The 14,582-nt window shown below is 45.1% G+C and overlaps 1 protein-coding gene and 1 pseudogene across 9 annotated transcripts in view; one reads left to right on the top strand and one right to left on the bottom strand.

Annotated features, from left to right (window-relative positions):
• Nucleotides 1-1,857: 1,857 nt before the first annotated feature.
• LOC101138423 (ubiquitin-ribosomal protein eL40 fusion protein-like) lies at nt 1,858-2,997 on the bottom strand (annotated as a pseudogene).
• A 1,739-nt stretch (nt 2,998-4,736) lies between these two features.
• SLC4A7 (solute carrier family 4 member 7) overlaps nt 4,737-14,582 on the top strand; it is a 111,416-nt gene continuing 101,570 nt past the window's right edge. For 3 of the 9 annotated variants that reach the window (XM_055380914.2, XM_004033768.5, XM_055380909.2), the window contains exon 1: nt 4,743-5,092. In XM_055380914.2, the coding sequence (XP_055236889.1) occupies nt 5,045-5,092 (48 nt within the window). In that variant the 5' untranslated portion in view covers nt 4,743-5,044. Of the gene's footprint in view, nt 5,105-5,543; nt 5,653-14,582 lie in introns of all 9 variants that reach the window. The other 6 variants (XM_055380913.2, XM_055380910.2, XM_004033770.4 and 3 more) reach the window with 4 other exon arrangements.

Raw genomic sequence — 14,582 nt, 5'->3', positions numbered from 1 at the left:
CCTTTCTCCCACAGAGGGCAGCCTTATCCCCTCCCACCCTCAGTGGAATTCATTCCATTTCTTTCATTGAGGTTCCTAGGACTCAGAACTACACGCATTGCATTGTTGACAGTTGTTTATATATTGGTGTTTTGCACTCTGAACTCCATGAGATCAGGGACAAGTTCTGTTTTTGTTTTTATTTCCTCATCTTTTGAATATTTATCTGTATGCCTAGCCTATAGAAATGAAGAACAATGAAGTAATTTTCCTTGTGTCTTTGTCCCATTGAGGCTGCTCTGGTACTCTTGAAAACACTATTCCAATGATTTTACTTTTCCTTATAGGATCAGATGATAGAAAACATTTAAATATTAGCTATAACCAAGAAGAGGCAATGAAGATACATATAATTGCCAAAGAACCCTCTGCTAAAAGTTAAGAATGGTTTCACGTGGCCAGGTGCGGTGGCTCACACCTGTAATCCCAGCACTTTGGGAGGCTGAGGTGGGCAGATCACCTGATGTTGTCAGGAGTTTGAGACCAGCCTGACCAACATGGAGAAACCCCGTCTCTACTAAAAATACAAAATTAGCCAGGCATGGTGGTACATGCCTGTAATCCTAGCTACTTGGGAGGTTGAGGCAGGAGGATTGCTTGAACCAGGGAGGCAGAGGTTGCAGTGAGCCGAGATTGCACCATTGCACTCCAGCCTGGACAACAAGAGTGAAACTCCGCCTCGAAAAAAAAAAAAAAGAATGGTTTCACACTTTTCAAAATACCAAAGAAGCTGCTCTCTGTCTTTATAAACTATACCTTGGCCTATAGAGAATTGTTCTTGGGAAGACCGTTCACTCCTCAGGATGGGGATCTTGCCAAGGGGATTTTAGGATTATCTACTGCTCCAGATACTCAGGAAGTATTCTGAATTTAGGATACAGCTAAAACTCATTAACTTTAGGTACTACCACTTCATTGCTACTGATGAATTTAGGTTTACATTTACCTTTGTTTAGCAAATGTTTCCCTGTGCCATATTTCAAATTAATTTTTTTTTTTTTTTTTGAAACGGAGTCTGGACCTGTGCCCCAGGCTGGGGTGCAATGGCGTGATCTCAGCTCACTGAAACCTTGGCCTCCGGGGTTCAAACAATTCTCCTGTCTCAGCCTCCTGAGTAGCTGGGACTATAGGTGCCCGCCATCATGCCCAGCTAATTTTTGTATTTTTAGTAGATATGGGGTTTCACCGTGTTGGCCAGGCTGGTCTCAAACTCCTGACCTCAGGTGATCCACTTGCCTTGGCCTCCCAAAGTGTTGGGATTACAGGCATGAGCCACTGCACCTGGCCCCAGACGAATATTTAAAATATTCGAGAATACAATTTACCTTTCAGCACCTTGGAACACTTTATAGCCATCTCTGGTTGCGCAAAAGCAATTTTAACACATTATCTTCTTGAATGAACTTTGGCTGAGGTTGAATTAAGTGGGCAACTGAGTAATAAATTTAATAATTCAGATCTTTGCTACATTCCTCTTCTAGCAGTTGGGATGAAATGAGGAGTGGAAAAAGTGCATGGCAACAAAGACGTCACTAAAAAAATATTTGTGGATTAAATAAACCAATAATTTTTTCTTCTTGCAAGATAGATGAACAGAAATTCATTGTTTAGCAAGGTCTGCCAAGCATACATTTTTAAGACCTTCTTGAAGCTGACTATTTAACACTTTCAACTCTGGCACCATGGTTCTTGACTCCTACTTTGTTCTTGTTACTGTGGCCACATGCTCAGCTGTCACCTAAGATGCTCTTAGGTCTTAAGAAGAGCAGATGTACGCCCCACCTGTACATTTACTCATTTAACACATGTGCTGAGAGTTTACAGGGGCCAAACACTCATGTAGGCATAGGGATATCTGAGAAAAAACCAAAAACCAAAAACCAAATTTGCTGTACACATGAAGCTTACATGGAGCTCACATTTGTGCATGTGTGTGTGTGTGTGTGTGTGTGTAGACAATAAGCATAATAAATCATAAAATATATAGAATGTTATAGCCAGACGCGGTGGCTCACACCTGTAATCTCAGCACTTTAGGAGGCCGAGGCAGGTGGATCACCGGAGGTCAGGAGTTCTAGACCAGCCTAGCCAACATGGTGAAACCCCATCTCTACTAAAAATACAAAAAATTAGCTAGGTGTGGTCGTGGGCGCCTGTAATCCCAGCTACTCTGGAGGCTGAGGCAGGAGAATCCCTTGAACCTGGAGGGAGGAGGTTGCAGTGAGCCGAGATTGTGCCACTGTACTCCAGCCTGGGCAACAGAGTGAGACTCCATCTCAAAAATAAATAAATAAAAAAGAATGGTGCCAATAGTAAGAGCAGTTCCACTCACCAGAACTCAAAACCAGTATTTCTATGGGCTTCAGCTTCCTCATCTGTAAAACGGAGCTATAACATATTTTGTAGTATTGTTTTTTTGTTTGTTTTTGCTGCTCCAGTCAACGAAAGAGACACACTTTATTGAGGCTCCAGGGAGGCTGCCCTTCGAGGAAGGAAGAGGCTTGACCTTCTTCTTGGGTTACAGGTTGTTGGTGTGGTCACACTTCTTGCAGGAGTTGACAGCACGTGGGTGCAGGCAAGCATAGCACTTGCGGCAGATCATCTTGTCACAGTTGTATTTCTGGGAGAGCTGGCAGAGGGAAGGCTCAATAATGCCACCTTACAGGCGCAGCACCAGGTGCAGCGTGGACTCTTTCCGGATGTTGTAGTCTGAGAGAGTTCGGCCATCCTCCAGCTGTTTGCCAGCAAGTATCAGATGCTGCTGGTCAGGTGGGATACCTCCTTGTCTTGAATTTTGGCTTTGACATTCTCAATGGTGTCACTTGGCTTGACCTCAAGAGTGATGGTCTTGCCCGTGAGGGTCTTCACAAAGATCTGCATCTCTGCGTCTGCAGCTCGGTTGCCTTGCCGAAGAAAAAGATGACAGCAGATATTTTGCAGTATTGAGAGGATTAGAAATGAAATATGTTTGCCAAATGTCACAGTCTCTAATTGTAGGCCTCTTTACATAGTATCTATTAATAGAGGCACATCTGCTCTTGTACAAGTAAGTGAACAATGTGTGCTGGACTGGAAGTAACTCTCTGGGAAATTTAGGACAAAAGGGGACTAGGGCCCAAAGAAGGAATGAGTCATCCAGCATACCTAGCTACCTATTGCTGACAAAAAGCTTTACTAATACCCTGTTGGAGATGAATAGGATGTGAGCTCTGGATCCGCTGATGTATTTATATATCCTTCCATTGCATGGCTTCAGTTCTTCCCGACTAAACCTCTCCTTATCTTTTTTTATTTTATTTTTTATTTTTTTGAGACAGGGTCTAGCTCTGTCGCCCAGGCTGGAGTGCAGTGGCGTGATCTCAGCTCAGTGCAACCTCTGCCTCCTGGGTTCAAGCGATTCTCCTGCCTCAGCCTCCTGAGTAGCTGGGATTACAGGTGGGTGCCACCATGCCAGGCTAATTTTTGTATTTTTAGTAGACACGGGGTTTCATCATGTTGGTCAGGCTGGTCTCGAACTCCTGATCTCAGGTGATCCGCCCGCCTCGGCCTCCCAAACTGCTGGGATTACAGGCGTAAGCCACCGTGCCCGGCCAAATTTCTCATCTTTATGAAACACTCAAGAGAAACCTGTTAACAATAATGAAAATTATCAGCATGCTATGTGCCAGGCACTTTTATGAATATAAATCCCCTTAATCCTTCAATGAGCCTGCGTGGCAGGTATTACAATCATCCTGTTACAGAAGGGATATTTGAGAGACGGCCTACAGGGTGGACTCAATAATGTGGCAGCTGGCCGGGTGTGGTGGCTTACGCCTGTAATCCCAGCACTTTGGGAGGCTGAGGCTGGTGGATCACCTTAGCTCAGGAGTTCGAGACCAGCCTAACCAACATGGTGAAACCCCGTCTCTACTAAAAATACAAAAAGTTGCCGGGCGTGGTGGCGCGCGTCTGTAGTCCCAGCTACTCAGGAGGCTGAGGCAGGAGAATAGCTTGAACCCAGGCAGCGGAGGTTGCAGTGAGCCAAGATCATGTCATTGCACTCCAACCTGGGCTGGTGCAAGACTCTGTCTCAAAAAAAAAAAAAAAAAAAAAGTGGCAGCTGTCGTGGTGCTCAGTGGGCGAGCAAGCACAGGAGGACACCTGGTCAAGTGTACCCCATCTTTCACGGTCCCTGAGTTGGGGTTCGTGCCTACTGGATTGACAGAAAAGAAACTTCCAGGAGTCGTGAAGACTCGTTAGTTGCTTCGGAGGGTTAGCCTGGGCGTCCTTGACAGAGGTGGCGTCCTCCTTTCCTGCAGACTCTAAAGAATGTAGTTAGGAGCCAACGGAGGTGGTGACCCCCCACCCCATTGAGAACGTCAGGGGAGCTTCCGACTTGAAAAACTAGTTAGACGCTCAGCTTCGGTCAATTAAGCTTATACAAAGAGGGGCGGTGCGTCCTGAGGAGGTGGCACGGGAGAGGCGGGCGGAAGTCCGCCAGCCGCCGATTGGCTGGGACAAATGTCCGTCCCGCCTCCCTCCCGCCCCATCTCCCGGTGGCCTAGCGGCGCGGCCCGCGGGCGCGCTGAGGAGGCTGGCGGTGCCAGACTGGCAGGGGGCGTGACCCGAGGAGGCGGGGCGGGGGGGCGTGTCTTGCCTGGCCCCGGCGCCGGGCTTGTCACGGTTTGCGGCTCCGCCCCCGAACCCCTCCTCCTACGCGGTTCTCCTCCTTCCCGCTCGGTCCGCCGGTTCGCTCAGTTCTAGCTTCAGGTTCCACGCCGCGGCCTCGCTCTCCTACTAGAGCCAGCCCAGCAGTCGCAGCGCGCACACGCACGCCCCGCGTCTCCCGCGCCCGGCGCCCGGCTCTCCCCACGCGCGCACACCTCGCGCACGGACGCACCCACGTTTGTCCTCGCGCGCCGGGGGCTCGGCGGCGGCGGCGGCGGCGGCAGGGGCAGCGGCAGAAGCAGGCAGACCGCGCGGGGCAGTACCGTAGCGGCCGTCACGGGCTGGCCGGCCGGCCATGGAGGCTGATGGGGCCGGCGAGCAGATGAGACCGCTACTCACCCGGGTAACGAGCAGGGTGAGGGCGCCGCGGCGGTGGGGCTGCTCGGCAGGGGGAGGGCGCGGGGCGAGGCAGACAAAGGCGGGGGGCGCGGCGGGCGTCGCGGCTAGGCCACCTCGTCCCAGGCCCGTCGCCCCTCCACCTCCCGGCGGCCGGCACGCCTCGCCATCCCCTTTGTGTGGCGGCCTGGGGCGCGGGTGGGAGGGGGCCAGCGGCTGCGCTCGGGAGGCCCGAGTCGGGGCGGCCGGCGGCGCGCCGCGGGCATCCTCTGCGCGGCTCAGGCGGGACCCTGACATCCCCGCAGAGGCTGCCCGTGACCCCGACCATCCGTCCCTTCCCTCAGCGCTCGCCTCTCCTGTTTCTTAGCGCGCTCCCCAGGCGGGGTCTCGGTTCCGGTTGCCTTGGCGCAGGAGTTTCAGATTAGCCCTCGAAAACCTATCTTTCTTCTCCTTCTAAGGAGGACGGCGGCTCCACCTGTCTCTAGCCCCAGGCAGTGGTGAAGAGCTGGTTGAATCTTTCCCCCTCTTTCCGAGTGTCCCCTTCCGCTCCGCGGTGCGCTTTGTTCGGTGAGTTCTCCGGCCGCGTGGACTGGCCGCGCTCCTTCCCGGCCAAGGCTCTTTCGCTGTTGCCTGCCGGGTCCGCCTTCTTCACTGGCTGGAACCCGGGGAGTATCCTCCTGCCGCAGGCCAAGTAGAAGGAGGAGGGTGTCCTGAGCTGTCTGGTGCTCCTTCTCCAACTCAGCTAGCAAGATCGCGTTTCCTACTGAGACTGGCTTTGATTTCAGGGTTAGAAGGGAATGGGGATGGACTTAAGGCCGGTGTTCCCATTTGTGATGATGGGTGAATGGCCCATGCTCAAGAAGCGGACTTCCTGCTTTCATTAGAGCACATGCGTCCCCGCAGTTGTGTCTTTCTCCTGTCCAAGTTCGTGACTCAAAGGAGATGGAAGTATTCTAAATTTTCCTACTTCTAATTTTTACTATGCAACCAGCAAAGGCGGGAAGGTTGCAGGGAAAATTGTCCGGTCTTTCACAACTAAGAGGAAAATTACTTCTATGTTTTTATTCAAGAGTTGTCTTTAAAACTGCCTGCCGGCTTTCCCTTTTAACTTTTAGGATTATAGTTAAGGTTATGGAAAGTAGTCATTCATTAGTTCAGTACGTTCATATAAATTCTCTAACATAGAGGAAAACTCAGTCACCAGACAGTGAAGTCATTTAGCAGTGGTTATTGGAAGATAATTCACAGTGATGGTAATGGAATACTGGAAACTCATCCTAAATAATCTGTAATTATTATTATTATTATTTTGAGACAGAGTCTCGCTCTGTCGCCCAGGCTGGAATGTAGTGGTGCGATCTCAGCTCACTGCAACCTCCTCCTCCCAGGTTCAACCGATTCTCCCGCCTCAGCCCCCGGAGTAGCAGGAATTACAGGCACGCACCACTATGCCCAGCTAATTTTTTGTATTTTTAGTAGAGACGGGGTTTCGCCATGTTGTCCAGGCTGGTCTGGAACTCCTGACCTCAGGCAATCCACCCGCCTCGGCCTCCCAAAGTGCTAGGATTACAGGCGTGAGCCACCGTGCCTGGCCTTCTGTAATTCTTTGTGTAGCCTTTGAATAAACGGTTTTATAGTACTTTCTCTGTGTATTTCAAGTATGATGTTGTCTGTTCTTAAATTTATTTGCGAATTTTCAATTGAGCAGTAAAGTGCATTCGAGTTTTCACGGAGCTGGATAGAAAGTATGGTGTGTTCTCAAATATTGCCTGCCTAGCTAGTAGAGAAAGCATGTGATAAGGCCATTGCCCTCCAAGTTATTCATTCATTCATTGTAATAACACTTATTTAGACTAGTGTTTATGCTATTTAGACTATTATTTACACTATTTACTGTAGTGTCCAACAAGGCAGAACCAACTCCATCCTAATATTTATTTATTTTTGAGACGGAGTTTCGCTCTGTCACCCAGGCTGGAGCGCAATGGCCTGATCTCGCCTCACTGCAACCTCCACCTCCTGGGTTCAAGTGATTCTTCGGCCTCAGCCTCCCCAGTAGCTGTGATTACAGGCATGTGCCACCATACTCGGCTAATTTTGTATTTTTAGTAGAGATGGGATTTCACTGTTGGTTAGGCTGGTCTCGAACTCCTGACCTCAGGTGATCCACCCACCTCGGCCTCACAGAGTGCTGGGATTACAGGTGTAAGCCATGGCACCCTACCCAACTCTATCCTAATAGAAGTGATATTTGAGTTGGGAGACAGATGACAAAGGAATTATTAAACACTGCTGTTAATGACGTGGTAGGGGAGCACTTTAGAAGGGTAAACCTCCTAAGTCTTTGAGAAGATAAGGCTTGGCTACTGTTAACATATATAAATCAATAATAGAAATCAAATACAGTAAACTAGCATATAGTCTAAGAATAGAATGGGAGAATAGTAAAGCTGTAGGTTGAACTGATTTGAAAACAGGAAAGAGGAACTATTGGTGTTGATAAAATTAAATCTTCGCTCACCCAGTTTTGGTAAATAAAAGTCATAAAAGTGAGAGATCATGATATTCATCAGTCATAACTAACTCACAGCAGACTGCTCACCATAGCCAAAAAAGTAGAACAAATTAATATTCATAAAATCCCATCTTACATTTGTAATTATGCAAAAAAATGTTGAATAGATTGGTGGCAGTTTACATTACTCTGAAATTGGAGCCCATCTGTTTCATAGTTTAGCCTCTATGGTTGCTTCTGCTCCTAAAATTCTCTAATTTTCACTGATCAGGGTGTTGGGATAGAGAGAGGAAAGTCATTAATCTTGAAAAAATGTAACTTGTCTTTTGCTTTTGCTATAAAGCCTCATAATTGTAAGCCTCACTTGGAATTGATTTATGAGTCTTTTGTTGTTGTTGTTGTCAGTCTTATTTTCCAGTATAGGTTAAATCCTTTTATAAATAGCATGGTTTAGAAGGTTTCTAAGTTTTAGCAGGTAATCTACTTTCTTTTAAGCAGTGCATGATTTAACACAATTCTGATACCACTGACATTTTGGGACCATGATATTTTTCCATGATTTTGTTATGATTTTATTCATTTTGCACATATTTATTAAATATCCTATAGGTGCCAGGTAATGGGGATATAGTCAAACAAGGTAGACAGAATACTGCCTTCGCTGAGTTTATTTTGGCATATGGTGTGAACACAGTGATGGCATTTACATTTCTGCTTTCCATTTTTGAGTGCCAGTTAAAACATTTCATGAGTCTGTAAGAAATTAAAAAAAAAATAGTCATTAGAATAAATGACAGACCCAGACAACCCAGTATGAATTCGGTAGTGATTGGCAAATGGAAGTTTTTTTTTGTCCGTCTGTAAGTAGGCATTCTGTTTGGGGAATCACAGTTACGTATTGATACTAGGTATTGATGTGGCACCCTAGGAATAGTATCAGGATTTCAATTACCCTTTTGCCTTATTCTAAGTATCTCTGGGCCACAATCCATGGAGTTGTAATAAAGGGAGAGAGCAAATCTGAAACTGTAGGACAAGGCTAGGTGCTGTGGCTTATGCCTGTAACCCCTGTACTTTGGGAGGCTGAAGTGGGAGGATCGCTTGAGCCTAGGGGGTTTGAGACCAGCCTGGGCAACATAGTGGGACCCTGTCTCTACAAAACATAATTACCCATATGTGTTGGTGCTCACCTGTAGTCCCAGCTACTTGGGAGGCCAAGGCAGGAGGATCACTTGAGCCTGGGAGGTTGAGGCTGCAGTGAGCTGTGATTATGCCATTGCACTGCAGCCTGGGTGACAGAGTGAAGCCCTGTCTCAATACAAGATGAAACAAAGCTGTAGGACATTTGAGTTAGATTAATGAATTGTTTTGCCTGGTAATTGAGACTGGGAAGTACACAGGTTTTCTTCTAAGAGCTTAGAGAATTTTGTCACATTAGACTCTTGTTATTTGAATAGGTTAGAATACAGAGCCAAAGTAACCTGGTATTGGAGGAACCTGGTATATTATTTTAGTGGTATGCGGTGTGCTAACCAATATATTCTAAAACTTTGCTAGTTATAATTGTCAACATCCTGTAATGGGTGTTTTCTTCCTCTTTTCCTCCCCCTCCTTCTTACTGTATCTTACCACAAATATGATCTTAAAGTGGATAGGATCTGCAACTGACTAAACTGTGTGGGCTATTTAGGCGCTTACAGATATTTCCATAGGGTTAATGTTAAAGATTAGTTACAGATCAGTATAGCTTTTGATTTGTACTATAGTTTCTTGCTGATGATTACAATTTCCTCTGTAGCTATCACTTTTTATGCATACAGTATTTTTAGTTTTGGAATAAGCAGTGAATTTTACCTCTATTTTCATTTAGCAGGCAATGTTGTGTATTTTGTTGCATTTTTGCAGTTTGGAAAAATTTAGGATTATTTGCAATTATAATGGTGACAAATCATAAAAGGTCTTTGGTTGATATAGTGTTATGGTAGTGTTTGGCAGTGTTGATGTTGACAATCTTCCGTAAGGCAGAGGGCTAGCTGATTAGAGTAGACTAGGTTGCCTAAATTAGTGACTCTTTCCTTCCATGGACTAGACATTTTCAAATGACTGTTAAAATAAGAGAGTGGCCTAATACTTTTTTTTGTTGTTGCTGAGGCAGGGTCTCATCCTCAGGGTTGCCCAGGCTGAAGTACAGTGGTACCATCATGGCTCACTGCAGCCCCAGCTTCCTGGGCTCACGTGATCCTCCCACCTCAGCCTCCTGAGTAGCTGGGAATACAGGCACACCACCACGTCTGGCTAATTTTTTGTATTTTTAATAGAGGCAGGGTTTCAACATTTTGCACAGGCTGATGTCGAACTCCTTGGCTCAAGCGATCCACCCTCCTCTGCCCCCCAAAGTGCTGGGATTACAGGCGTGAGCCACTACATCTTGCCAACACATCTTTTCAGTACTTGGTTTAGAAAGTTAATGTGTTTATAATATAGATTTGCATTTTATCTGGAGCTGATATGCCAATACAGACAGGTTCTAGTTTGGTGTTTTTTTGTTTTTTTTTTCCTGAGACAGGGTTCTCACTTTGTCACCCAGGTTGGAGTGCAGTGGTGTGATCTCGACTCACGGCAACCTCCACCTTCTGGGTTCAAGAGATTCTTGTGCCTCAGCCTCCCCAGTAGTTGGGATTACAGGGGTGTGCCACCACGGCCCTCTCTCTCTCTCTCTTTTTTTTTTTGTGTGTTTTTAGTAGAGACAGGGTTTCACTGTGTTGGCCAGGCTGGTCTTGAACTCCTGACCTCAAGTGATCCACCTGCCTCGGCCTCCCAAAGTGCTGGGATTACAAGCAGGAGCCACTGTGCCTGGCCTAGTTTGGCGGTTTTAAGCAGATTTTCAGATTTCTTCCAAAGAGGATGTTTTAAAATGTTTTAATTTTTCTTAAGCCATTTTAGTGAGCGTACTTAAGCAGTTTTCAGTATCAAGGGGTTAAAGCATAGTCCACTGTTAATTGTGAAATAGGGAGGATGCTTTAATGTTGTTGGTTTTTTTTTTTTTTTTTTTTTTTTTTTTGAGGCAGTCTCGCTCTTTTGCCCAGGAGTGCAGTGGCACGATCTTGGGTCACGGCAACCTCCGTCCCCTGGGTTCAAGCGATTCTCCTGCCTCAGCCTTCCAGGTAGCTGGAATTACAGGCGCACGCCACCACGCCCGGCTAATTTTTGTATTTTTTGTAGAGACAGGGTTTCACCATGTTGGCCAGGCTGGTCTCGAACTCCTGACCTCAGGTCATCCGCCCGCCTCAGCCTCCCAAAGTGCTGGGATTACAGGTGTGAGCCACCGCACCCTGCCCGCTTTAATGTTTTAAATGACCTTTTTTTTTTCCTCATTTTTCAGAGAATTTTATGTGAACTAGTATCATTTGGTTCTGATTCTGTTCACTCACATTTTAGGCAGTAGAGAAGTTGTGTTCTCCCTCTCTCTGGATTCTAGGACTGTATTGCTGCTTTTCAGTCAGATTTCCCAATTTGGAAAAGCTGTCGAACTGTGTATCATCTCTGATTAGGAACATGAGAAATGGTTATACTTTTGACAGTAGATTCACACTTGGAAGATGCCCCTTTTATTTCGTTACAGAAAGGAGTGTGGAATGGTTTTCAAAAGAGCATGAAAGCCGGGCGCGGTGGCTCATGCCTGTAATCCCAGCAATTTGGGAGGCTGAGGCAGGCGGATTGCCTGAGCTCAGGAGTTCGAGACCAGTCTGGGCAACACGGTGAAACCCCGTCTCTACTAAAATACAAAAAATTACCAGGGCGTGGTGCTGTGCGCCTGTAATCCCAGCTACTTGGGAGGCTGAGGCAGGATGAGACAGGAGAATCGCTTGAACCCAGGAGGTGGAGGTTGCAGTGAGCCAGGATCACGCCACTGCACTCCTGGGCAACAGAGCAAGACTCCATCTCCAAAAAAAAAAAAAAAAAAGGCTCTCAGAAACCTTATAATACATAAAGACATTAAACTTTGATGGGGAGAGAATGCAGCTTAATATTACATGGTATTGCCAAACAGAGATCTTTGATTATTCCAGCCTAATGAGAAACAGAAGAGAAGGGGACGAGCAGTGGTTTGGTATCAACCGTGGGTTCAGAGCTTAGCTTAGCCTCCAATGGTAGGGCCTGAAAATTTTTAGAAAATCTCTGCCCATGAGTTCACATCTTTAACACAGAGATAATAATAAGTGATTAAATGAGAGACCTAATACAATGCATTGTTCAGAGCAGGCTTTCTCTAAAAAGTTAGCTGCTGTTCACCAACTTGCCACACAGCAAAGGACAAAATCATAAATCTTGCATTAGGATTTGCATCAATGCAAGAAACATGACATTCCTCCTGCCCAGTGCTAGGATTAGAGGAAGAGTACGGTAGAACCTTCAGTGGAGTTTCATTATTTCTTCTGAGGGCCTAGAATAATGCTGAAGTTATTAATTCAGAGTTAGCTGTAGTAGTTTCCTTCTATTTTTAAAAGGTTTTATTATGTAAGTTTTGTGAATTAAGTTGCTAATGTTACAGAAATTAAGTATCTGAAATTTGCCTCTCTGCCTCCAGATTCCCTGATGGCTGGGGATAGAGTTTTCCTGGGTCATTCATTGCTAAATTCTCAATTAAGTCTAGCCTAGGGTTTTACACATTGAACAAATATATTTGTTCAGTGGATGAATGTTAGGATGATGTATTAGTCTGTTATGACAGTGCTATAAAGAAGTACCTGAGACTGGGTAATTTATGAAGGAAAGAGGTTTACTTGACTCACAGTTCTGCAGGCTGTACAAGGAGCATGGCTAGGAGGACTCAGGAAACAAATATGGTGGAAGGGGAAGCATGCAAGTCTTCACATGGCGGTAGGAGAGAGCGAAGTGGGAAGTGCTACACACTCTCAAACAACCAGATCTCATGAGAACTAATGAGAACAATGAGGGGGACATCTGCCCCCATGATTCAGTCACCTCCCACCAGGCCCCTTCTTCAACATGAGGAGATTACAGTTTGACATGAGATTTGGGTGGGGACAGAGCCAAACGATAGCAGATGATATCATGACTCAATAAGATTTGAAATTGAATATACTGCTAGTTAATTGTTTAGTCAAGTAATATGTTATATGGCTTTTATTTATGGTATTAACCGTTAAGAAAAAGAATGCTACTTTGCTTGATACAACTGCCAGTAGAAGAGAATATTTCTTGCCTTGGTTCCTTGAGTGAGAATGTTGAGTAAATGCAGTAAATGCAAGTTGGATTGATTCCAAAGAATACCTAACATTTTTTAAACCTGAGAGAAAATTTTAGGCAAGTGAATATTAAGCACCATTAAAATGAAAATTTTAAGAAAATTTATCCTATTTTCACCACTTTTAAATACATTTACACCGATTGTTGGAAAACTGGGTATTTTACTTAAATCTTAATACTTGTGTAATTTTGCTTTATGAAAAGCAGTGACTTTTGATATATATGATTATAAAACCACCAATGACAAGCAATTTCAGATTCCAGATGTCAGCCGTTATATGTATTGGTTTGAAATTATGCTATTCTATTCTTTACAATTATTACTTACATAGTATAATTTCTTTCTGTTCATCTGCTTTTAATTTTGTGATTTTGAGGTTTGTGGACCCTCTTCCTTCTTGAACTCTGCCTCCCTAGCTTGCCAATCCATGCATAAATGTTTATACAGGTGCTGTAATTAGCCAATGCACCGACTCAGTAGAGTCCTTTCAGTAATATTTTGTCTTTATTTTTGTTTTGTTCATAATTATTCCCAAATGACCTTAATTATAAAATGTCCAAGAGGAACTTCCTTATCCATTTTTGCATACGCCATTAGCAGTATCCTCGGGATAAGATTTTGTTATAAGCCTGTTTGTGTCTGGGGAAGTTGGTCATTTGTTAGGAATAAGGGATTCATTCAGTCTAAAATTGGCCTTCATTTGGCCTTTCATTTTATCTTATTGAGCTATTTTATTCAGTAATAGGAAGTTCAGTAAATAATCATACACTCTAATCCTCATTTTCAAAACAAGGTAAAATTTGGAGGTGGCTTAACCTAGATGTAACAAGTACATGTTTGGGTTTCAGATATACCTGGGTTCCCTATTTCTAATATGCCACTTAGGTGGCTTTGGGCAACTGACAGCTTTGAATCTCATTTTTCTCATTTGCAAATTGGAATTACTATATTAAACTTATCTCGTAGGGCTCGTCTTAGGATCAGGTAGAATACTGTGTATAAAATGCTAAATGTGCCTCTTGGAAACTTGCTATTAATAATCAGCCTGTGTTCTTATGGCGTATCCTACATAATAAAATTGTAGAAGAGTTTGTGTACAGAATGAGGACAGAGAAAAAAATCTTGACTGTCCTTAAACCCCTGCTGTTTAGATATTCTAGATAACTCTGTGGGCAGGGATTTGATACTGGTTTTTTTTCTTTTTGAGATGCAATCTCGCTCTGTCACCCAGAGTGCAGTGGTGCACTCTCGGCTCACTGCAACCTCCACCTCCCAGGTTCAAGCGATTGTCCTGCCTTGGCTTCCCAAGTAGCTGGGATCACAGGCGTGCGCCATCATGCCTGGCTAATTTTTTTGTGTTTGTAGTAGAGATGGGGTTTCACCATGTTGGCCAGGCAGGTCTCGAACTCCTGACCTCAAGTGATCTGGCAAAGTTCTGGGATTATATGTGTGAGCCACCGCGCCTGGCCTGATACTGGTTTGTTGCCTAAAGCTTCACATTTTAAAGGATATGATGTGTTGACAAAATTGTTTAAAATCCTAATTAAAGCATAATTGTCTTCCTTTATTTATTTTGAGACAGAGGCTCGCACTGTCTCCCGGAGTCACTGTCTGCATGAGTCTTGTACTGTCGCACAAGCTGGAGTGCAATGGCGTGATCTCATTTGCCTCCCGGGTTCAAGTGATTCTCCTGCCTCAGCCTCCCGAGTA

Source organism: Gorilla gorilla, chromosome 2 (assembly GCF_029281585.2).
Source record: "Gorilla gorilla gorilla isolate KB3781 chromosome 2, NHGRI_mGorGor1-v2.1_pri, whole genome shotgun sequence".
NCBI lineage: Eukaryota > Metazoa > Chordata > Mammalia > Primates > Hominidae > Gorilla > Gorilla gorilla.
This window is presented reverse-complemented; position numbering and strand designations above follow the sequence as displayed.